Raw genomic sequence first — 25,273 nt, forward strand, 5'->3', positions numbered from 1 at the left:
CACCTAGTTCTTTGGTGCTGAACTGTGGTATTGTTTATTACCTTCAGACAGTCTTAGTATTGTTACACAATGAAGAACAACTGTTCACAACAACTATGTCACCTTGGGTAAAGTAGTGCAGTCAGTATGAACAGCAGTATCAAGTACAGTGTAGAAAATGATAAACCATGAAGACTCTTAAGTTTGCCACCTTAAACCATGGGTACAAGATTTACAGTTACATAACAAAATCTAAAATAACCCAAAAATTACATCCAGTGGATGCGCCCTCAGTAGAGCAATTTTACTTTTAGGAGAGAACATTTTCAAAGCTTAAGAGGAAAAAATAGAGAAATAATAGAAGAGAAAGTGATTAGAAAGAAACAAAGCTGAAGGATAAAGATAGATTATCCAAGCTTTGGGAAACTGATGAAGACAGTCTGGAAAGAAAGAAGGAAAAGGCAAAAAGAAGATCTAAATATAACTCAAAATAGTATAAACAATGTTCACACTTATGAGAAAGTAAAAATAAATAATGAAGAGAAAAAAGTAAGGGGGAAGGAAGATTTCTCTGTGATTTCAGGCCTGTGGTTATCTTCTTGGGTCTACAGTTTTGTGGTACTGCCCAGTTCAGGGCATGTCTCTGCTGTCTTTTACAGAGAAGGGAGGCAAGACCAGAGAGCTGTGATCGTTCCTGGATGATCCCAGCAAGCTGGCAGTAGGGTTAGGGCAGGGTGCCAATTCTGTTGCTTTCAACTCCACAGAATTTCAAGCTGATCCTGGCCTGATTGTGGGGTGGGACCAGAAGTGTTCAGCCAATAACACTCTGGGTGTCTCTTGCCCGCCTGACCTCTGCTCTCTGACCTTGGATATATCCTGTGGTTGTGCCTCTCCCAGTCACTAGGGGACTTGAGAGGAAACCAACCCAAGGCTGCTCAGAGTCCCTGGTTCAGTCCGCCCCTTGCTAAAATGGCACCTAGCCAAGCTCCCTCTCCAGGGGATGCTTAGACTGAAGTCACTCACCAGCCATTGTGGTTCACAGCACCCACTGCTCTGTGCCCCTGGTACATTTCTCAGTGTGTTCTGTGGAGTCACCCACCTTCGCTGTGTGTATAGACTTGAGCCTCCTCTCTCTCACTCGGAGTCAGGGAGAAAGTGTAGTTTTCCACCTCCTTTTTCTTCATTGGAGTCTGTCTCTTTGTTTTCTCTGTGGGCTCCAGTTCTCCTTTCAGATCCTTCCTGGATCCCAGGGATGTACTCTCCTCCTCTTTTTCTTTTGCAAGTTGTTATATTCCAATGTCTAGATTCTGAATCTCAGGTGACCTACTGCTGCTTATTGCTCCACCATCTTCCCAGAAGTCTGTCAGATATTTTTTATAGTTAACATTTTTCTTTAATGTAGTAATATCAAAGGGAAATAATAGATAGGTGTTTCTACTTTTCTATTAGAAATTTATTTTAAAAAATGAATATCGTTATGAATAAATGTTCCTAGGGATGATGATTGTTTAGTTTGATTGTGCTATATACTGTATAAAAATAGGTCTGCAGCTGGGCAAATAAAGTGAGTTAGACCATATCTAACCCATATTTAAATTCATGAGTATTTTTTATTTTTCCATATTCTAATATTCAGAGTCTTAAACCAGTTTTAACTGCTATATTGTTTAAATGGTCCACTGATACAGTTCATTTTTTAAGACAGGAGAGATAAAACAAAACGTTTGTCCTTATAATTTAGCCTCGAAAATGATGTCATGTTATTGTGACATGATTATGACAATATTTGATTGTTATGAAATGTCTTGTAAAGGAAAATGCTGACTTATGGCGGGGGGGGGAGTAATCGAGGCTGTTATTATCTAATAAAAACAACTTTTAGTACTACTAATAATGGCTAGCATTAATTGGTGTTTACTGTGTTCTAAGCATTGTTAATATACTTGGTCCTTACACAGAGTCCTTTTAAACTATTGCCTGAAGAATGTTTAAGATCTTTTTAAAAATAGTATTGGCAGCTAAAGTTCAGAGAGATTGGGTAATCAACATGAGGCCATACCTCACAAGAACCTAGGTATTCCAAAAGCCTGTGCTTTTAGCAGGTGCTATTTTTATTCTACTGCAGTGAAATAAAGTAGTATCATTAGTAGAGTACTTACTGTGTACTAGGTACTCTCAAGTACCCAGTGTCACAAGAATGTTAGGTGGTGATTGATTGTTACTTACACAGGCTGGTATCAGAGCCATTTAAAGGTCATGTGGTATGATTTCAGTGCAGCCAGAGTATTTGCAGTGCTTCAACTTGGGGCATATGGCAAACATACCATTACTACTGGATTTTTTTTTTTTTTTTTTTTTTTTGTGGTTTTCTGGTGCTTCAAATAAGTTTTTGTTCGTTATTTTTTCAAAAACCATTATAGCAAAAACACTTTATAGTATATTTCTACAAATTTTATATCTAGCCTATCGAAATTTATCTTTTAAAAAATAAAATTCCTTGGTTTGAATAAACTGTATCTCACCAGAGTATTTCTTTTAATTTTATTTTTGTAATTAAAAAACTTTTTAAATGGATATTTTCAAATGTACATATGAGTAGTATGATCATTCTCACATATTCACAACCCAGTTTTAACATTTATCAACACATAAACAACCTTACTTTGTACTGCCACCTACTATTCCCACAACTCAAGCATACACTTTAGGTCAAATTTGATGTCATACTGTATTATATGTCAAACTGAAATAAAAAGCTCCATTCAGTGACAAAAACAAAAAAAAATCATGTGACTTAACTAGGAGCAGATTCTGAATCATAAAACTTTAACAGTTAGAAAAGACATTATAGACCGTTTAAGCAAAGCTCCTGTGCTACTCCCAAAGTTTGTGGTTTCAGCCATTTTCTCTTAGATCTTGTTAACTATGTTTTAAAATATTATTTACTGAAGCGATTTAACTCATTTTAGGAAACAAAGTATTTTGAGGCAGGAAATACAGTAATTTGGCCAGTACTGTATTTCCATGCATGCATTGATAAAATCTAAGCTCCTTTTCCACCTTCCATATTCCTATATCCTTCCTAGTCTCAAGTAATCACTAATCTACAACCTTTGTACATTTTAAAGCAGTTTTATGTTTTCAAAGAACCAGCTATTTGTTTTGGTCTCTATATCATTTATTTCTGCTCTTGGCTATCTTTCCTACTAATTTTGGGTTTAGTTTGTTGTTGCTTTTTGAAGTCACTGAGTTTTTTTGGTTTTTTTTTTTTTTTTTTTTTGGTTAGGCATTCACTATTATAATCTTCATTAGTACTGGTTTTGCTATATCCACAAGATTTAATATATTGTGTTTCCATTTTCATTTGCTTTTGAGTGCTTTTTAAACTTCCCATCTTGTCTTTCTTCAAGGTCCACTATTGTTCATCCAGTAGTAGTTCAGTCTTCATGTACTTGTATAATTTATAAATTTTGTTTCAATTGTTGACTTTTTTTTCTTAGAAGAAAGGACAGAGGATATGATTTCAATTTTTAAAAATTTGTTAGGACTTGTTTTTTGGCCTAAGACATAATTTCGTCTAGAGAAGGTCCCATATGATGATGAAAAAAGTATGTATTTTGAAGGTGTTGGACAGAGTATTCTGTAAATGTCTTGTAAGTCCATTTGATCTATAGTATAGTTCAACTTTGAGGTGTTTTGTTTTCTTGATCATCTTTATTGATGAAAGTAGTCAAAATCCCCTACTGTTTTGTTGGAGCCTATCTGTCCCACTAGGTCTGCTAGTTTGTTTTATAAAATTGACTGTTGTGACCTCGGGTGTGTATAGATTCATAATTGTTATATTTTCTTGTTGAATTGATCCCTTGATCATTATGTAGTGAGTGACTCCTTTGCTTTTCATACAGGTTAGTCTTAAGAGTCCATTTTGTTAGCTACAAGTACAGCTACTCCTGCTCACCTCAGGTTTCCAGTTGTTTGAAATACCATTTCTGTCCTTTGATTTTGAGTCTGTATGTGTCTTTATTGGTGGCGTGCGTCTCTTGCGTTTTTATCATCTGGCCTACCTTTCAAACTTTATTTAAATATTACCTTTTTTATGCAGACTAACCAAGAACATAATACACATTCAGCGTTAATGTGCTTAGTTATGAGTAATCTGTATTTATAATGCAAAACAGTTTTAAAATGAAAGTACAGTTATGCACCCCTAATTTCATGTGATAGACTGCGACACATGACTTTTTAAAATGCTGTACTAAAATGAGAATCTCTTCTTAGAAATACATTGATACTTCTCATATCTGTTGAATATCTCAATGATATTCCATCAGCAAAGGCTTTTTATTTGGCAAGAAAATGCCAGTATTTTAAGTCTAGGAAGTTAGTAGGAATGGCCTCAGCACTATTGTTTTTTGACATGGTTAGTTACAAAGCACCACTTCATAACTGTCATGGTACTTGCTAATTCCCAGAATTCTAAATGTAAAACGATATGTCTGTGTAACCTGTGAGGCGCCATAACTCTGGCATTCTAATACAGTCCTTTCTGTGACCACAATAAATCAAAGTGGTTCTTCTTTTGTTAGGAGCCCCCGCGCCCTGTGCACCCAGCACCCTTACCAGAAGCCCCACAGCCACAGCGTCTGCCCCCAGAAGCTGCCAGCACATCTCTGCCTCAGAAGCCACACTTGAAGTTAGCACGAGTTCAGAGTCAGAATGGCATTGTACTGTCATGGAGTGTCCTGGAGGTGGATCGAAGCTGCGCTGCTGTTGATAGTTATCACCTCTATGCCTACCACGAGGAGCCCAGTGCCACTGTGCCCTCACAGTGGAAGAAGATAGGGGAAGTGAAGGCACTCCCCTTGCCCATGGCATGCACTCTTACCCAGTTTGTGTCTGGCAGCAAGTACTACTTCGCAGTCCGAGCCAAGGATATTTATGGACGTTTTGGACCTTTCTGTGATCCTCAGTCAACTGATGTGATCTCTTCTTCCCAGAGCAGTTAAACCTTGGAGCCTTTATCTCTTCCTGTTTCAGAAGTTCCACTTTTTAGTCTTGTTTTTAATCTTGTGCATGATGATACCCAATGTAAAATCCACATTGTGCAAGATTTCTTGGACTGATGTGTGTATACACTACATTTGTTTATAACCAGAAGCAGAATAAACTCAGCCTATAAAGCAACAATCTTTCCTGGACAATTCAAGCTTCAGGGTTTTGAAATATAAATGTGTATCATCTTTTAGTTACGAGTCCGGGGAATATGTATGGGTGTTTTATAGTTTTTGTTTGTTTGTTTGTTTTTTCCTATTTATGTGTTTATTGCAGTGGAATCTCCCATTTTCATTCTCAAATTTACCTCTCTTTCAGTATGAAGTGAGCAGATCAAAGATTCTGAGGTATGTAACTGGCATGATTCTGATAAGGCTTCTATAGAATCATAATTAAGTGATATAAACTGAATCTAAACAAAACCCAAAGAAGTAAATAAAAAGCAAAACAGCTAGTTTAGAATAGATTAATTTGAACACAGGAGAGGATCTATTCATTTTTTTCTTTTACATCTTCTGGGTGTTAGGTGAAAAACAATCTGCAGAACCCTGACCCCATCCTTTCCTTTTTTTTGTTTTTTGTTTTTTGCTTTTTGCTTTTTGTTTTTTTTTCTGGTACTAGGAATCGAACTCACGACCTTGCGCTTGCCAGGCAGGCGCTGTACCGCTGAGCTAAATCCCCAGCCCCCCCATCCTTTCCTAATCTGGCTTATACATTTATTTGTGCCTTAAAGGTTAACTACAGAAATAAACATGGCCATACACTGTTGTTTACTCTTCCCTTTTAGCCTTTCCATCTTAATTTCCTTTTTCATGTCCACTATATTTGGCACATACCTCTCCAGTAATTTTTAAACCAAGGCCTTTATGTACTCCCTACCCCAAATCTGTGGTACCACTGCATTTGACTTGCCATTTTCTTCTAAGTGTGTAGATAACTTTCAGTTTTGGTCATTATTTAACAATCCATAAAATGGACTAGTGGACCAAGAGAAAACCGTAAGTTTCCATCAGACCTGTTTCAGCATCCGTGTTGCATACTGGACTGGATTTCTAAAGCACTTGTAGTTTAACACTATCATCCATTATGTAGTATTCTTTCAAAGGAAGAAAATAGTAAAGTTCACAAAATACAGTGAGCTAATGTACCAAGGGGAAAAAGCTGTGTTTCCTCTTTTTTTTCATGTTACCCCGTTTTTAATCTTATATCTGTTTTGATTGTGCCAAGCTGAGCCTGATTTAGCCTTCATCTGCTTTGGATCACATTTAAAGTATATCTGTTGGGGCCCTTTCATGTAACAATTAGGTATAACCACCTGTGTATTTCTACTCCTCCTCAAAGACATAAAATTCATTCATACATTTTCAATATTGAATGCAAGCTATACTGGTTGTCAGGTAGGTATTTTCAGTGTAGATAGCTTGGGACAGGAGGGCTGGATTAAGTTTTAGGGATGAGTGTGGTTGAGAATATTTTGAAAGGTATTCATGGAGTTTGTGAAATAACTTCAACTTTCTTCCCTTGGTGTTTTGAATTTATATTTCTGTCTTCTCTAAGTATATTATTTTTCCTGGGATTATAATTGGGAGCTATTCCTTTTATTAGTTTACAACTTTGATGGCTTATAATAGGAAGTACTATTCTAGTTGTAAAATTATCTTTAGAGACTTTTTACTATCATTGTATGTTATTTTATGTGTGCGGTTTGATCAATAATAGAGGATGTCAACAGTTGCCAGAATGTCAACTCTCTAAGCCTTCGTTTCACTCTCAAAACTTTGAGACAATGAGAATTACTTCTCCATGAATCAAATTTCCTAACCATGTAGATACTGCTCATGCTGGGGCAAATCATGGTAAGAAGTTCCCACTATTATGATAATGAAAATTTCAAAAGGAGAAAATTGACTTCAAGATATGTATGAACACCTATCTATATCTGCATGTATACATGTTTTTACGTGCAGTGGTTGTAACGTAGATTATGTGGTAAAGATCATTCTGGTCTGCAGAATAGAAAGCTCATATTCACAATAGTTTATTGGCTGGTTTCATTCATGGTCAAATGGTAAAGATTTATTTACTTGGAAATACAAAAATTTCCCTTGTTAAAGAACATTTTTATTAATATTCACTATACTAATCTTGTTTTTAAAAATGTAATTGCATTATATAATCAGATGAAGAAAGCCCAGTAGAATGAATATTTTTTATTATTTTAGCCTGTATTGGCTATTTTCTGTCAATAGAAAAAAGAGGAACTCTAAAAATAACATTTATTCCAGAAAATAATTACATAAAACTTTTATTCCAGACAGTGGAAGGTAGAAAAAGATTGTAATTATTTAAGCACAAAAGCACATTATTGGTTGGTCTTTTCAAATTCACCTAAGATGGATTTATGGGCAATAGATATGTTGGATTTACTGAGGCGCTAGACTAGAATGCTGGGACTTTTTTGGAGGGGGAGGGATAGGTTTAATGTTGAAGAATACTAGTTTGTTTAGTTTCTTTGGGAGAGAGAATGAAGGATTCACACTTTTTAGTAGCATTTCACACTCCATGGTTATCTTTTTTTATTTTTTAATTTCATGGTATGTTTTTACAGAGTATTACCAATAAGCTCAATTATCCCATTTTGGGAATGCAAGTTTGCTACATATTTAGCCTGATAATACTTGTGTAGGTATTGTCTTATTGGAAATCTTGGAAATTTCTATTATTTCCATCTGAAATAAAGGATGTTTATATGGCATTTAAAGGTAACAGTAGCATTTGATACTACTTTGCACTATGTCAGAGTAATTTTCACCCTGTTTTAAGTGTGAGTAACCTCTTTTTAAAATTTTGTTCCTGTTAGTAAATTTTAAAATGACATATAAAGGCGCAGTATCTGTTAATAGTTATCTTTATGAAGTAACTATATTCCTCTATTTCTCTGGACTCTGAAATATGCAGAATGATTTATACTGTTTTACACAGTATATAACTGTGAGAGTAGGGAGCTTCCTTGAAGGGTGAATATTTGCTGAGACACCATTTGCCTCCCAGAGAGATGTTCCTCTCTCCCTAGTCCTCACTGTCTGATACTAAATACCTTGAGTAAAATAACTTAAAGCAAGGAGGTTAGGCGCTTACCTTGGTGCATCTCTCTGCAGAACTTTCTCTTACAGCATTAAATAAGTGTTAATTTTTGTTACTTGCTCTTTTGCTTTAAAAATTTTCCAAATTATTATGCAACAAAGTTAGTGTTAATGTTGCATGATACACATTTATCTTTTTCTATGCTCCCAATACTGTATTAAGGTTAACAAAACAATGCCTGTGGTCTCATCACTCACTTCTATCTACAGTACTGTGATCTTAACACAGTAGGGTACTGCAGAAGCCTTTCAAGTATTCTGCCCTGACTTTCATTCTGGGGTTGTTTCAGTATCCTCAGTATATCATGATTATTTGTTTTGTTTTGTTTTGTTTTGTTTGTATTATTACTGACCCGTGGCTGGCCTGTTTTACTCTTATTTTCACAAAAACTATGTTCTAGTTACTACATTATTGCAAATAACTATCTAAAACCAATGTATGATTCTGCCTCCCTTGACTGTTACTGGGCAGATTTTTCATTTGTTTTTGGGTTTTGAGGTACACAATCAGCAATTCTTATGGAAGGTTAGTATGGCAGACTTACCTAATTCCTGAAACTCTTATCTCCTTGGTCCCCCAAAGGAAGGAATATGATAGTACAACCACATTTTATATTCTCATCTTCAAATAATTTTATCACATTAAAATAAGCTTTTCTTTATTTTTTTATTTGTAGAGTCAACTAAGTACTTATTTATATTTAAATACTTTCTTCCCTTGTACATAAGGTAACTGGGCAATCAAACACCTTTGGGTATCTTGATTTAGTATTTTATCAGCAATTGCAAAATTAAATATAAAAATAAACTCTTTGTAGGAAACTTGCATCCTGATTTTTTTTGTTCATTGCAGTTGAAAGTGTAAATAAGACAATTTAATGTCTCATATTAACTGGGCTGTAGCAAGTTGCCTATTTTTATTGAGTTTTGAAAATTTTTGTTTTCCTTCCTTCCCTCCTTCCCCCCTTCCCTCCCTCCCTCCCTCCTTCCCTTCCTCCTTCCCTCCCTCATGTACAGTAGAGTGGTATCTATGTAAGTGTTAACTGTAGTGGGGTTTTGTCCAGTAAGCCTCAAATTTATACTTTGAAATAAACGAATGGGTTTTTAACATTCTGAGTACTCTGATTCCTTCTGTTTTTTTCTCAGCTATTATACTTTTTGTTTTGAAAATCTCCCATGTTGCTTGGAATCACCCATTATATAATTGTATAGTATGGTTTAAGTAATCTATGTGGTACTTCCTTGGCATTCCAACCACATATAATTGTCTGCTTTTGAAAGAACAGTTGTTACGCAGAATTGCTGCCACATTGGATATGGTGCTTTTAACTGATGGAAACAACAGTAAGATTTACTATATTGTTTGTCTAGGCTGCACCACAAAGACTCAACTGATGCCTGCCTGTTGATGACCTGAAAAATCACCAACTGCATTCTCTTAGAGGTTGCCTAGAAAGCATAGTTCCACAGTCCCTAAGTGCTTTATTTTAAGCATATCTAGCCAGAGGAAGGAGAAGAAAAGATGGAAAGAACACAGGTTCTTAGGGACCTTGAAACTGATACTAATCTCCAATAACATTGGTATGAACTCAGTCTTGTGGCAAAGCTGCTTAAGTGACCTTGTGTGATATAATCTTGCAGTCAGAAAAAGAGAAGAATGGATTTGGATAAATGAGTTCCTGCTCTACCCCTCTGTATATTAGCTTGCATGCTGAACTCTAGTATTGTTATGTTTCATATGTAATACTTGTCCTGCAGAAAAACCAGTGAATGTAGTTTAAAAGAATCAGAAATTGAAAGTGACAAACTGAATTTATTTTATTCGAATGGAAAAAAAACATAGCTAAAGTAAGGGTCTTTGGTATCTTTATAGCTGTTTCTGTTCCCTCACCTCCCTCCTTCATTTTATATTAGGTTTCAGAATCGGTTTCATGGTAATAAAGTCAAAGTCATAGACCTCTGGCAGGCCCTGATGGAGAGTTTCGTTGAAACGGTTCCAGCGAAAAACAGGGAGGCCACCTTGGACAGTGGGACCACTAATGGCATGGGCTGTGTATTCCGATGCTAGGTAGATGTCTGCCACCTACAAAGAGAAATGAGGGGCACATTTTAGGAAACCATTTGGAACCCCTGATTAAATGCATGACCTTTTAACTTTCCCCTCCCCCTGCCCCCCCCCGTATTTCACATTAGCCTCCTGTGAAGCAAAATCGTGCTGCAGGTTTCCTCATGCCTTTCCATTAAATGCTCTTCTGTATCCATTTGGCATTGAAATGTCAGTTGACTAGTATATTACAGTGTGCGTAAATCTTAGACAAATTGTCATGTGTGCAATCACACAGTGAAGCTGCACAGAAAATGAAGCTGTAAATGTAAACCCTATTCAGTTTAGTTTTTGTTCTTTATCTCACTACATGTGAGAGCTGTAGTCTGATAACATGCAGAATTATGAATTCCAGCTCCAACACTTAGTTAAGTATCACTTAACCCCTCTATGATTCAGTTTTCTCGTAGAATTGCTATAAGAAGGAAAGCAGTGCTGAGAGCAGTGCCTAGACTAGAAGTTACTCAGTGCCGTAACAAGCGTTTTAAAGTAGGAGGAACTCAGTATCAAAAAGCGAGGCCCACTGATAGCAGATCATAATCTTAGAGGGAAAAGAAAACCTTCTACTCAAAATGACTCTAAAAAGAGAAATGATATTTTTAACGTATATCCTTCAACAGAATTTGACAGATGAACTTGGGTTCTTCCAGGCAGGACGGCAGAGGTATATTCTGGGACGAATATAGCATTTTTCATGTACTTTGTTGAATGCAAAAATGAAAAAGAAGGAAATACCAGAACATGGTTTGGGGGCTTCACGGGTGTTGGGTTCTCTTACAGTCACTTTTTAAAAAATTAACACATTGAGTATCATTTAGACTAAAACTTGGCCATCCTCACATAGCTGAAAAAGTTGTCATGCCAAAGTATCTCCTATTTAGGTATTAGGCTGGTAATGAAAGTGTCGGTGGTGTTGGCAAGTCCTCTTATTTTCTGAGCTAAAGAATAGTTTACTTCTTAAAAATTTCTTCCAGAATTTAGGACAGGGAATGCAAACAATGGGGCACATGCCCTAGCCAAAAGTGCAGAAGGATGCGATACAATGATCCCACCAACCAGTGGCTAACTTTGGACACCCGAAGTCTAGTGGTATGCAGGTAAATTCATCAACCAGTTCTCTGATGAAGACATGGACCCTGAGTTGTAATGTTTGCTGATTTCCATGGTGTAAGTCCTCCCACTGTCACTGTTTTTAAGCTATCAGCACAGTGTCAGCTGACTTCCAGTTCATAAGAGCCAGCTTTAGCACACCACTGCAAACCTGTTATTACATAGGACTTTACAGCAGTTACCAGTTCTAATGGGAGAAATCTTAGTGCTTTGGACACCTGGTCCAATACTTTCTTCAGTTAATTTGAAGTCATGATTAGCTTGAAATCACATGGTTCTCAGTAATGTTTGAATTTTGGCAGAATTTATCACAATCATCATATATATATATATATATATATATATACACACACACACACACAAATACTATTCTAAACATTTTATAGATACTAAGGTTTATTCATCACTGTGTCAGGTAACTACTATTTCCATTCATAGATGAGGAAATGGAAACATTACAAAATTATAGGATTTACCAGCAAGTGGGAGATAGGAACCTACTACCAGAGTCTCTGGAAAGGCTGATTCTTGAATTTAGTTGATGGTTAGAGACATCCTTGTGCCTTATGCCAAGAAAATCTCTCTAGCTGTGCTTTTGACTTAATTGCTGATTGAAATTAAATTTAAAAACTACTAGCCTGGCATGATGGGGCACACCTGTAATCCCAATACTGCAGTAACTAAGGCCAACCTGGGCTACATAGCTAATTCAGTGGCAGCCTGGACTATGCAGTGAAACTTTCAAAAAATGGAGAAGAGGGCAGGGGTGTAGCTCAGCGGCACAGCCCCTGCCTGGCAATTGCGAGGTTGTGAGTTTGATTTCCAGGACCAAAAAAGGAAAAAATCTCGGTTGCATGTTACCTTCGTGTCATAACAGCCTCCAGGACTTGGGTTAGCTTCATTCAGGTCCTCACGGCAGCAGATGGTACTGCAGGGATCACCCTTACTGTAACGGTCCTCTTGATAATCTAGGAAACAAAATGAAGGGGAGAAGAATGACTACTGACAGTTCTAAAATCTCTTTAGCTACAGGAAGAGTTTGGAGTCTGTTAAGAGTATGGCACTGTGGGCCTCGTCAGCTTAGATTGTTCACAGATAGATATCTCACTTGGCTAGTATTAGGGAGAAGCAGTTAACACAATCCTCTGAAGTCCAGGCTGCTTCAAGAACCTTGCACAGTGAGGAGTGGATGGAAAAGAGAGAAGGTAAATGTGCATCATTTTTTCCAATAAAAAGTACCAATTTGGCTTTAACATTATTCATTAAAAATAAAGCATTGACGAATTTTTTGTTTTATAAACTACTTTTGTCCTTGGAAGAAAATTTGTGGGGGCAGGTGGGGGAATAGGGGCTGCATGGGTTACCTCTTTGTGTTTTACATGTAATATTTTCATTTAAAAAATCTGTAGAATCTCATAAGGGAAATCAAAAGTCAGTGTGTTGAGTATTGTATTAATTGAACACTAGTTAAATAACTTCTTAAAATTCTCTGTAGTACAGAACTAATAAACTTACATTGATTTTTTATTCATGGGGAAGAAAAGGAGTTTTGAAGAATAAATTCTTGAGAAATGAGCTACATACTGTTGTATCGCAAGATATATTTCATGGATGCCATATCAGTCACTTTTCCTTGGTCCCGCCGGAAGATTTTGGCGCGTGGAGCTAAGTCATAAGAGTAGTCCAAACCCAGCCTGCGAACTAATAGCTGGTAGCCGCTCCAGTTGTAGATTTTTTCATGGAAAGGAACGTTGTAGGAAGGCCAGTATCCTGATTCGGAATGGAAGAGATGAAAGAGTGAGGAGGAGGGAGCAAAAGAAATTACTGGTAGTTTATTTTGAAAATTGTCCTGTGTGTATTACACAGTGAAGCTGCACAGAAAATGAAGCTGTAAATGTAAACCCTATTCAGGAGTTTAGTTTTTGTTCTTTAGAAAATGCAAAGTTTTGACAAGAGAAAACAGTGAAGGTGGAAGAGAAGAAAAGAGACTAATTCGGAGACTACTGCAATAGATGAGGTGATAGATAATAGGAACAAAACCATAATAAAATGTGGGCCTTAGGGATCAGGACCTTATTTTGTTTCCCAGGTCTCTGCATTGATTTTGTAATGACTCCGGGATGAGGCATCTCAATGCGGAAAGACTTGGACCAATTAAATGCACATGACACTTTACTATCAAACAGACTTTTTAAAGATGGGAATCACAGCTATCAACCAATTCATATCTACCAAGTAGGAAATCTACCTTCTTTCCTTGTAGAAAAATTAATCAGTGAAGCCAAATCATTAGGTGTTTACTTGGTTAGCATAGCAATTCAAAACTGAGAACCTTGCTGTCTGACCTTTAAGGCTGGTCCAGTCAGCTGCTAAGAGCGTAATAATAATAGTGTGCTTTAGGAGAGAGATGCTTGCTACAAGCAACCACCTGTCTCCGCTGATTCATGACTGTCTTGTTCACTTTTCTCATTGCTGAGAAATAATATCTGACACCCAAATTTAAAGGAAGAAAGATTTATTTTGGGTCACAGTTTGTAGAGGTGTGAGTTCATAATCAGTTGGCTCCAAAGCAGGTTGGCATAGTGGAAGGGCATCCCAGAAGAGAAATAGCTCATGGCAGACAGACCACAGCCAAAGCACAAGCAAGTGACCAGCAGCAAGAGAAGACCACAGCTCTTTCTGTGCCTTGTATTTTACCCAGGCCACCTGCCCTTAGGGTGGTTAGCATTCACTCCCTTAATCCTAGCATCACACGGTGAATCAATGCCAGCATCACTCCTTGATCTCAGTAGCACGAGCCCTAGATCCAGCCACCTCTGAAAAGTCCCACCTATGACTGCATAAGGCTTTGGGGTAACAACTAGATTCAAGCCATATCATCCTATGAAATTGTAAAGTTCCACTTTCCCAGGTCCAAAAATTCCTGGGGACCAAAGAGTTTCAGAATATAGAGATTTTTGGATTTTAATTATAGCAATGGCGTATGTATATTACAATGCAATAAAATGTTCTCTGTGGGGAGTATCTCACATGGCTCATAATCAAAGACTGATACTGTAGTATCAATTGTATCTTTAAAAGGAATGACAAAAAGCTTGAATTCATTTAGGGCCATTCTGGCAATTTTTGCTGCAAATGAGTTCAGGTCATATTTTGTGACTAAGTCATTTAGAACCAAAACAACTTTTGGTTTTACATACAGTTTAGGACTTTTGTCTTTTGACAGGAGTCTTGGCTCAGGCTGTCCTCAAACTTTCAATTCTCCTGCCTCAGCCTCCCAAATAACGGATTGAGGCATGTGCTACAATGGCAAGCAGAAATACTGAAACGACACCCAGGATTTGGAGGCAGATTTATTTATGTCAATGAGCACTGATTGGAGTCATTCCCAGAATATCAGACCCTGATCTCTGGTGGTCTAGGGCTTATATAGGATAGGCAAGCAGGAAGTATAGAGGCAGAACTGCTTGTCAGTTGGGATTGGTTTATACAATGTGCATGATAGTGACCAGCTATGCATCACAATGACCAGCCATTTCTAAGAGACTAGAAGCAACCAGACCTGGGCACCTAAGAAACGGAAGTATACTGGCAGGGTGGGGGGTGGCAGCATTTTTTATTACAGTGCCACTACCCTTGGCTTACGGTTTTGGGATTTCAAAACTGCAGATTAGTGATTGTGGACCTGCGCCTTGACTGTCCTATTTTACAGATGAAGAAAGTGAGATCTGGAGAGTTTGAATAATTTGCCTCAGTTTTAAGGAACCAAGATTCAAATCCAGACACTGATTCCAGGGCTTTAGATATCTGAGCTGTTCTCTTACTCCTGAAATCTACTCTTTCTGATGAATCCCATTAACTACTGAGGTCCTAGCATGCACGGCTGTCCGTGCTTTTCTGTCCCTGAGCCAGAATAGTGTTATATAAATACTTGTTGAACTAAAACCTTAAGCTCTGGCCAAGAGCCCAGGACAGAAGTTAATACCAGAGACAAGAGAAATTAGTTTGCCATTTGCATATGGTCTCTGAAGCATTGGAGGTGTCAGTTCACATGTGCTGATCCAGGCAATTCTTTCCCAGCACAGCTAGTGACGGCACCATGTGTGATTCTCCACGCTGTTCCCTCCCCTATCACCATGCCCCCATCCCCCATTCCCCCAGCATACATACACACACTCATCAGACTTCCAGACATAGCATGAAGAAGGTACCTTTTCGTAGAATATCAGTTTGTTCAGAATATTCTACATATGTAGGAATTTGCTCCACAACATACAGTGTGCCTCGGTCAAGACTCTTATTCAGCTTCACCTTCTTCAAGTCCAGAACCATATATTGATTATTATAGGTGCCTGAAATATTGAAAGACACAAAAACATACATGGATGTGGCTCTACGGTTAACAACTGAAAGGTTAAGTATATGCACATGCCTGCAAGAGAGTCCGCAGGATGACTTACCAGAGTTGTATTTTGAAAAGATGTCTGCCCAACTCTTGCCGCCATCTGCCATCATATTGGCCACACGAACTCTTTGCCAAGCCAAGAGAGACTCGGGTGTCACCAGCTTTAGTAGGGTTTTATTATACACACTGTTTGTGGTCTGCAGCAATATCAAACCACTACTAAGAATGTAAAAGTCATCCAGGGACTCCAGAAACCCTACAGGAAGACAAATACATGAATTACCATACACACACATGCAATACTGAACCATCATCATTAGCACAGAGCTACACATACAGACTGCATTTTGCAAAGTATTACTTATTATCCTCCTTGATTTGCAGTAGCTCTCCCAGCTTTGGATTACTTGTGTTACTTATAGAGGTGAATCCAATATTGAGTATTTGATTTTATGATTTGGGATTCAAAAATACATCAAAGCAGGAATGTTCCAAGTTCCTAAAATGATAAGCATAAATAGGCCCTAGTATTTTGTAGAACTTTTTAATTAGGGAAGGTCTGAGCAGGCTTTATTGTTGGATAATTAAGACTTTGGATGTCTTCACTTTTTTCTCTTTCTACTGGTCTCAGCTGGACACATTTTATATAAGACTGTATGATTTCTATAAATGGGAAACATCTCTATGTAAAAGAGTGGACCTGATTTTAAAACTAGGACCTTTTTCCTGGACCAAATGTTGGAGGCAACATAGGAAAATCAGTGGAGACAGTCTTTTTGTTAGGCTTGTTTCGCAGTTTATGCTGGGGTGAGTGTGAAGGTGAGAGATCAGATACATCTGTCACCAGAAAAGAGGTGATACTGTCACTAGTAACAGTAATGGACAAACGGTTAAAGAAATGACAGGAAAGGCCCCCAGGGAGACAGTCGGAAGGGACCAAAGTGATAAACTGTGGCACATGCTCATGAAGGGAATTAATGGCCATATGAAAGAGGCCCAAGGGAGCTGGCTAGCGCTTTCCATCATGTGAGGACACAGAGATGCTGCTGTGTATTGGAAAGGGTCCTCCCAGGCCCAGGACTGACTGGTACCTTCATCCTGGACCTCACAGCCTCCATCACCATGAGTGGTAAATGTTTATTATTTGTAAATTACTCTGTTTTAGGTGTTATGTCAGAATAGACTGAAATAGTTTCAAACCTCTACCATATATCACTTTCATCATTTTTGTCATATCTGAGCACTGTCTAAACTGTTTAATTGGGCTGGGGATTTAGCTCAGCGGCAAAGCGCCTGCCTGGCAAGCACAAGGTCGTGAGTTCGGTTCCCGGTACCGGAGAAAAACCAAAAATAAATAAATAAATAAATAAAATAAACTTTAATATTTTTCTTTATTGTTAAATTGAAAAGTAAAAGCTATATACGTTTGTCATATACAGCACAATATTTTAATAAATATATATTGTGAAGAGCTAAATCATGCTCTTTAACATAGGTATTACTGAATAATTTTCTTTAAGCCCCTTTTCAAACTTAAAATATTTAACCTTGTCATATACATCAATGTCTAAGGAACCATGAGTTTAAAGTTTTTGTTTGCTTCCCCAAATAAAACACATTGAAACAAATACTTTTCTACTAATGTGCAAAAAATATCCATTCGTGAACCACTGAATCATCTCACCAGCACGATCCATGCTATTGTTCATCTACTCTATAGCTGGAATGGAAAGGTAGGGTGGGGCCCAATAAAGAGGTCGCTTTAAGCTAAAAACTTTAACCATGCATTGAGAACAAGAAGGCCTTCACCCCTACACTCCTCTATCAAATTTGGCAATTCTCATTCTGCCTCTCTAGTCCTACTTTCTTTCTGAGATAACCTAGGGTTAAGTGAAGTCTGTAAGCTCTGGCGATCTAAGTTTAATTTCTGAGTAGGAAAGTTACCCGATGAGAGAAATATTCCCCTAACTTCATGAGCTTCTTCTCCACAAGGCTGATGTTAGTTAGGCTCTACAGGAGTTTGTGTAAAGGACAGACAGTTGGAGTCTCCAGGTGGTACAAGACTTGATGGCATCTTTCAGTGAAATTTTAATGAATAACATCTCCCGGAAGTCATAGCCCCAACACAGAATATGAAGCTTGATGAATAATTGTAGGGCACTTTTCAACAAGTATTCATTTATTTCTTGGTCTGGTGTATTTTTGCAGTGTTCAAACCGTACAACCGTACTTGGTAGCCTTGAGGAAGTTGTCTGGTAGAAAATCCCCTTGGGATAGAATGCTGCATTTTTGGCGTTGTAAATTTGCTCACCTCTTACTATAGCCTCTGTCGACACAAGAGGGCAGCATTCTTTAGCACGTAAATGACTAACACTACTGTTTAAAGGAGTAGACTCATTTTAGGGCAAGATTTTTTATTAGAGACACTGGGAGATGGAAAAAATATAGGTTACCCAGAGATACGGAACAAAAAACACGAAGTGATTTGCAAAAGCTACATCTGAGGCTATTTCTACATTTTAGAGTGTAAGAAAATAAAGAAAAGGCCTAGAGAGGGAACAAAGTCCTGACACTACCTTGTTAGAGAAACAAATGTTCTTCGACTATAAAAAACCATGCTCTTGCTCTCATCTTTCATTAGCGGCTTTAGAAGGCAAACTCTCTGAGATCAAGAGAAAGTGAAGCGCTCCACTGTTTTAGGAATGCCAGCCAGCATGCAAATCACTTATGGTAACCTTTTTCTTGAATTTAACTGAAGACTAAAAGGGAACCCCTTCAGTTAATGAAGCACATTTTAAAACCCATAAAAAATGCAATTGCAAAAATAAACAGTAACCACTATCCCGACACCATGTAGACCTATCGCTTAGTACAACCCAGAAAAGTTTACCCAAATTATTCTATTAAGTATGTTTATAATATGCCTCTTAGCACACTGCAGGCTTTGACACCTCCAAAATCCAGAAGTGCAAATCAAACACAGTCCTTCCTTCTAGAAAAGTGGACTCAGTGTTGTCCAAGAACATAAATAACCACAGCAACTCCCTCAGATCTTTGGTTTGATTTTCTGAGTTTTGGTTACCTGTGGTCAACTGCAGTCTGAAAACATTAATGGAAAAATTCTCAGAATAAACAAGTTATAACTCACAACAGTATATTATAATTTTAAAATCTGTGTCAGTTACTGCTATCTTACTGTGCCTGATTTATAAATTAAGCTTTATTACAATTATACTTGATAGGAAAAAGCAGAGTATGTGTAGGGTTCAGCGCTATGATGTTTCAGGCACCCCCTGGGGGTTTCGCAATGTATCCTGCACGGGTAAGCGAGGATTACTGTACAATTCAAGGTCTGTTGCAGGGTCATGATTGTAAAAGTCGTTGTGCAGCTGGTCTTCACCCTCCTATGTCCATATTCTTTGCAATGTGACTTTGCTGCATCTACCATCGGGAAGTTTTTACTTCCGTGCCTGTTAAATCCAGACTGCATTTGGAACTTGGTTGCAGCTATAGAATCTTCCAGCTCGGAGCAAAGGCCTCAACAGACCTGCACAGGTTCGCTCACTTGAAAACCCCACCACTGCCTTCTAAAGCAAGCCCACTTTAGCCTGATCTGTAACATGTAAGCTACGTGAGGAAGGACCAGTCACCTCAGCCAACCCCACACATGCTAGAGAGTATGTCCAAGGTCAGCAGTGTTGGCTTCCAATCCACAGACAAACTGGTCCATGAATGCACTCAGAGGTCCAGAAAGAACCAGTGAGCTGACCTGTGGTCTCAAAAGTAAGAACAATCACACATTGCTCTCAGCCTCAAACATTTGGGTGTGATTTTTTTTTATGCAACTATAGCTAACTGATACAGTGATAGTAATTCAGTTGTATAATACATTTTGCTTTGAACTGCCTTACTGCCATTTGATTTTAACAGAGATAGATGCGACATTCTCTTACTTTCTTTTTTAAAAAAGTGATGATTTCGCATCATATTCAGCCTCTCTTCTCAGCTTATTCCCACTGCTGAGGATGGGCAATATCATTGCTCAGAACTGTAGAAAGCACCACCCTGCCCTTAGCTGTCTGATTTCTTTAAGCCAGTCTGACAGTCACCAAACACCATACAATGCTTCTCAGCACAGAGACTATCAGAATTCCCGAGGAGTTTTTCCAAAGACTCATGCCAGGCACCCATCCCCACCTCCCTCCCTCCCTCCCTTCAGAACTGTTGCTCTGAGGTCGTGTCTGCAACCAGAAAATATCCTGCTTACTCATTCCAAGAAAAGGAAGCCCATGAGCACCTTGCTACCCTAGGATACAAAGTCCTTTCTTTTGCCTATTCCACAATGGATTTGGCCTTCCAAGGCCTTCCACCTTATACAACGGAACTTAAATGCTTCCCTGCCTGCAAAGATCCTAACTGATAAAAATCAATTTCTCCTTCTTCCAGTGATTTTTCTTCAATGAAGTAAATAGTTACTGAGCGCATTTCAAACTAGTCCTGTGTAGAAATGTGGTCAGCAGAGAATGTGCCTGCTGCATATCCAAGCCCTTAGTGTGAAGCCAAAATGTCCTGCAGTGTCCACATAAGGAATTAATCTCTTCAGGGTTTCATATTCAAGTGAAATGTAAATATAAAGGAAGTGGGCTTGTATTTAATCAGAATTTTGTTATTATCATCCACATCAAAATGAAACGTTTTTAATCAAAAGTAAATTATCTTAATTTCAGTTATACAATTTATTTACTTTTTCCCTTTCTATTTACCCCATAGCAGGTGAGCTCCATCAGGGAAGAGACCTTTTCTGCCTTGTTAACTGGTGTTTGTTCAACACCAAGTAAAGGGTTTGATCCATAGCAGGGGTTCAGTAAATAACTCTGAACTCTAAGGAAGAAGGAGAAGACAGCAGTGACATTCATTTGGCATCTCCTACGTACCAGTGACCTTCTTATGAAGGACAGAGCTATCATTTGATCTTTACAAAAAGTGCTTAGATGAGCTATTCAAATTATTTAAAGCCAATAAACAGTGGGTCAGGAATAAGTATGTCTCTGACCACATGCCTCTTCCACTTTACACGCCTGACAGATGTGCTGGGAACGAATATGTAGGCATGCAAACGGTGAGATCACTTATGAACACACATAATGGAGCAAGTACTTTAGAAACAATTAAGACCGGTGAGTCAAGAGAGGACTTGCATGTTTAGACAGGGTGGAGCTGGGGGAGCCACCTTAGAACCAGTCAGTCAAGAAAAGTATGGAAAATAAGGTGCGATTTCTGCAAGAATAGAAGGAGGAAGCACTCTGAACCAGATGGTGAAAGATGATTAAGACAGATGTGAACGGCAGAAGACATCAGAGTCCTGGGCTGGTGCCACAGGGAGGTAAAGACATACAAAAGGTACTTAAGAAAACAAAGATTAAGAGCTACAGAATTTATAATCCCTTGGAATACATGCCTTAGTTCTACTATTACTTCTTTTCTTCCCATGGTTCTAGTTTTTTAAAATAGAGAACATGGATTTTGGTCTATGCTCAACTTGTGGAATGTTTGCATATATTTCACATTTATGGCCAACGTCTTTAAGATCAAAGAGATAGAATGAAATTAATAAAAGTAATTATAATGCATTAAAGATGTCCACAACATCCATCTGTCAAATAGACAATTTTATATCCTATGGAAAGATTCTGGACTGGGAAGACACGACTACATCTTCCTGGGGCTTTAGCCTTATTTTCTTTACCCTTTATTCTTTCAAGGACATGAACTTCAAATAAGGAAAGTCTGAATGAAGTTTTTACTACACGGACCACAAGAGTTGCCACAGTTTCAAAGGATGGACTCTGCACCTGTATGCTAGACTCACCCAGGGTGCCTGATATAAATGCCACAGCCTTCAAATAACAAATGTTGTGGATTGCACTGTGGGATCTGAACTTCTAGGGAGCACCACAGGAAAATGTGAGCAACATTTACATTGAAGAGATATGCATATGTGTGGGGGAGGTGACGGGGTATCTGAGAACAGTTTGGAGAGGTTTCAGTTTTTGTTCCCACGCAAGAGTTGCCACCCATCTGGCATGCCAAGAGGTCCTTTGAGTTCACGGCTCTTTTCATTTGAACCACTTAAATGTAAATTGAACCATCTCTGAAAAGGTAAATGAAAACTTATAGTAAGCAAAATTTCATTTTAACACTGTCTTCATCCAGAGTTGCGTGACCTATTTAACTTCCCTGAACCTGTTGTTTTCTTTGAGAAGGAAGATAAAATATCCCCTTGTTAGGGTTTTGTGACAACTGAATATATTTAGTTGCAACAATGCATTCCAAAATCAGCAAGTATGACAGAGGCAGACACGTGGGACATTATAAATTCAGAGATTTCTGTCTTCCTTTTTCCTTTGTAACAACCTGAGCACAAATTATCGTTATTTATTTAAAACTTGCTTATCACCTAATTCCTAAAAAACCCCGGCTCCTAGCCATGTCATTTATCATCAGACTGGCTCTAAAAGATTAAAGATATAACTCCTGTGCTGAACACATGGGTTTCCAATTGAAATGCCTTGTTAACAGCTCCTGAACATTTCGGGTTCTTGTTTTAAATCAAAGATATAAAAGACAGGGCGATATAAATAGAAAACAGTGAAGTTACAGTACAAGCCATTATTCCCTCCTCTCCCTTTATTTTTCTCTCTTTCCTCCTTTTAGTTTCCACCATGTCCACAATACAGTGAATCATCCATAATCTGTCTATCTCTTTCTGTTCATTTTTCTTCCCTGTTATGGTTTGGTATCGTTTGTTCCTTAGAGGTTTATATGCTAGAAGTTTGGTCTCCACTGTAGCGGTGTTGAAAGATGGCGGGACTTTTAAGAGGTGGTACCTAGTTGGAGGTAATTGGGTCATGATTACTCTTGTGGACTCTTAATGATGGTCTTGTAGAGTAGGTTAGATCTCAGAGAACTGGATTATTTCCTACAGAGCAAGTTCTTATACAAGAGTGAGTCTGGCTCCTTTGGTTTCTTCCTTCTTCTCTCATTATATGACCTCTCTCTTGCACAAGCTCCTGCCATGTGATGCATCTACCATGCAGTCCTCACCAGAACCCCATATTGGTACTCTGTCCTTCTACCTCCAGAAACCTCTTTTCTTTATAAAGCACCTAGCTTCTGTTATTTTGTTATAGTAATACAGAGCATAGCATTCCTCCTTTCCTTCCTTTTTTTCTTTCCTCCCTCCTTTCCACAAACATTTAGTTAATAATTATAATGCCTAAGACTCTGAGCTTGCCTTGGGGACACAGATACAAATATGAAACACGGACTCAAAAAAATTATATACAAGGTACCTGGAAAGTTCAAAAGATAGATAAACTACCTGGGAAGTGCATACAGTTAAAATGTCATGTAAGGATACAGTGAGAAGATGGCCATCTGCAAACCAAAGAGAGGCCTTAAGAGAAACCAAACCAACCTTGACCTTGGACTTCCAGTCTCTAGAACCATGAGAAAATTAATTTCTGATGTTCAAGCTACCCAGTCTGGGGCGCTTCATTATAGCAGTGTTAGCCATCTACTACATTCATTCCTCATCCATTCTGGCTGTAGAAAACTGCAGCCATACTGACTTGAGATGGAAAATATCACAGTTCAGCATTGCACAACAGTTGGGAATTTGAAGGGAATATTTAGAACAAGAGACCTACAGAAGCTCAGAGACCCAAAATCTAAATATAAACTCTACCCAATTTCTTAGTTGACTGCTGACTATCCATGAGTGTGGGAGATTCTAAGGAACTCAGAGTAAAAAATAGAAAGAAATGAGATGTTTTAAGACACAACTTTTTCTAGTGAGAAGTGTGTTGGTTGCAGCTTTGACTGAAGGTGTTCCCAACTCATACTACTAATATAGATAAAGGGGCAGCTTTCCAGAGGCTAAGTTGAAGAGACAGCTGAAAGTAAACAACACTGACTACAGACACTGGCTGGTGCTCATGACAAGGGAGACATATTTTGAAGTTTGAGTACAAGTGAGGCAATTGCCTACTATTAAAAAAAGAATTTTAAAAATTAAGTTCCAGAATTATTTTAACATCCAAATTTCAATCAAAAATTACTCAACAATAAAAGAAACAGGAAGGCACAAACACCAGAACAGTCAGGGTGGATGCATGAGGGAGGAGAAAACCTGGTAAGGCAAGATGTACCAACTGATCTACTTTTACCCTGAGACCTTCCACTAGCCCACCTCTGCACCTGCTTCTGTGGTTAAAACGTTGTTGCTACTGCATTGCAGAGCCAGACGACAAAGCCACTGTACCTGCAGCAGGGAAAGTTCCCTGATATGCTCAGACATACTTCTGGCGGACCACAGAGGCACTTACGCCCTCATGCATAGGGATTGTATTTCACGAATCTAATTAAACACAATGGTATCAGGGAGAAAACATATGCAGAAACCCAAATATTATATACAAGAGAGCTGTCCATCATTCCCCACAGGGCCCAAGACTTCCCCATAGTGGGAGGAGCAAAATAAGAAACTAGAATACCACACCACACTGAAAGTCTTGTGGCATGCCTTCCTCTTTCACTGGCACTGGCCTGCTCAGCCTCCGTAAGTGTACTTTTGCTTTCAATAAATTTCTGCTTTTGCAGTCTAACTTGAAGGCTAGCTTCCAGTTCTTTGTTGGTGATACAAAGAAGCTGAAAAAGAGGGCCTCACAGACCCCTGGACGGTAACAGCATGACCCAGAAAAATCACCACAAACTGTTTCAGAGTAGGCCTACATATTAGACTCAGCCTTCAAACAGTTTTAAAAAGGTAAATATGGTTATTAAGAGTTACCAGAGAGAGAATTTCAACAAAGAAATGGAAGCTAAAGACCTGGAAATACTAGATCTGAAAATTACAAGAACTGAAATGAAAAATTCATTGTATTGTTCACAAGTAAATTTGGGATAGTAGAAGAAAGAAAGGATCAGCAAAGGTAAAGGTAGATCAATAGAAATCACACAATCTGAAGAACTGAGAAAAAGAGATTGAAGAAAAATTAACAAAGCCTGAAAGATGTGCCATAAAATATTTAGCATTTGACAGATAAATAATTGGAGTTCCAGAAGGAGAGGACAGAGCACAGGAGATGGAAAAAGTTTAACTGCAGAAAAATCTTTGAATTTGATGGAAATATTAATTTATAAATCTTATAAAATCAGCAAACCCCAAAGTAGAATGAACACAAAGAAAACAAAAATTATCAGTCATGAAGTCAAATACTTCACATATATGACTGATGTATATATAGAACATATTTATCATTCTAATATGCTTAGAAGAAAAAAATGTTTAAATAAAATTATAGCACTATGTTGGTGGGTTTATTATCTATCATCTATCTATCTATCTATCTATCTATCTATCTATCATGTATATATGTTTGACAACAATAGCATAAAGAAGAGGAGGAACAGCAAATA

At 38.1% G+C, this 25,273-nt stretch overlaps 2 protein-coding genes across 7 annotated transcripts in view; one reads left to right on the forward strand and one right to left on the reverse strand.

Annotated features, from left to right (window-relative positions):
* Atf7ip (activating transcription factor 7 interacting protein) overlaps positions 1-5,166 on the forward strand; it is a 144,419-nt gene extending 139,253 nt beyond the window's left edge. For all 6 annotated transcript variants that reach the window (XM_005378990.2, XM_005378989.2, XM_013511438.1 and 3 more), the window contains one exon: positions 4,566-5,166. In XM_005378990.2, coding sequence (XP_005379047.1) covers positions 4,566-4,985 — 420 coding nt within the window. In that variant the 3' untranslated portion in view covers positions 4,986-5,166. The remainder of the gene's footprint in view (positions 1-4,565) is intronic.
* Positions 5,167-9,967: 4,801 nt separating this feature from the next.
* Plbd1 (phospholipase B domain containing 1) overlaps positions 9,968-25,273 on the reverse strand; it is a 59,977-nt gene continuing 44,671 nt past the window's right edge. Inside the window, exons 7-11 of the mRNA XM_013511442.1 lie at positions 15,849-16,049; positions 15,600-15,740; positions 12,973-13,158; positions 12,250-12,356; positions 9,968-10,257 (exon numbers count right to left, since the gene is read on the reverse strand). Coding sequence (XP_013366896.1) covers positions 10,075-10,257; positions 12,250-12,356; positions 12,973-13,158; positions 15,600-15,740; positions 15,849-16,049 — 818 coding nt within the window. The 3' untranslated portion in view covers positions 9,968-10,074. The remainder of the gene's footprint in view (positions 10,258-12,249; positions 12,357-12,972; positions 13,159-15,599; positions 15,741-15,848; positions 16,050-25,273) is intronic.

This window comes from Chinchilla lanigera, unplaced genomic scaffold (genome assembly GCF_000276665.1).
Source record: "Chinchilla lanigera isolate Chin_1 unplaced genomic scaffold, ChiLan1.0 scaffold00012, whole genome shotgun sequence".
Classification (NCBI taxonomy): Eukaryota; Metazoa; Chordata; class Mammalia; order Rodentia; family Chinchillidae; genus Chinchilla; species Chinchilla lanigera.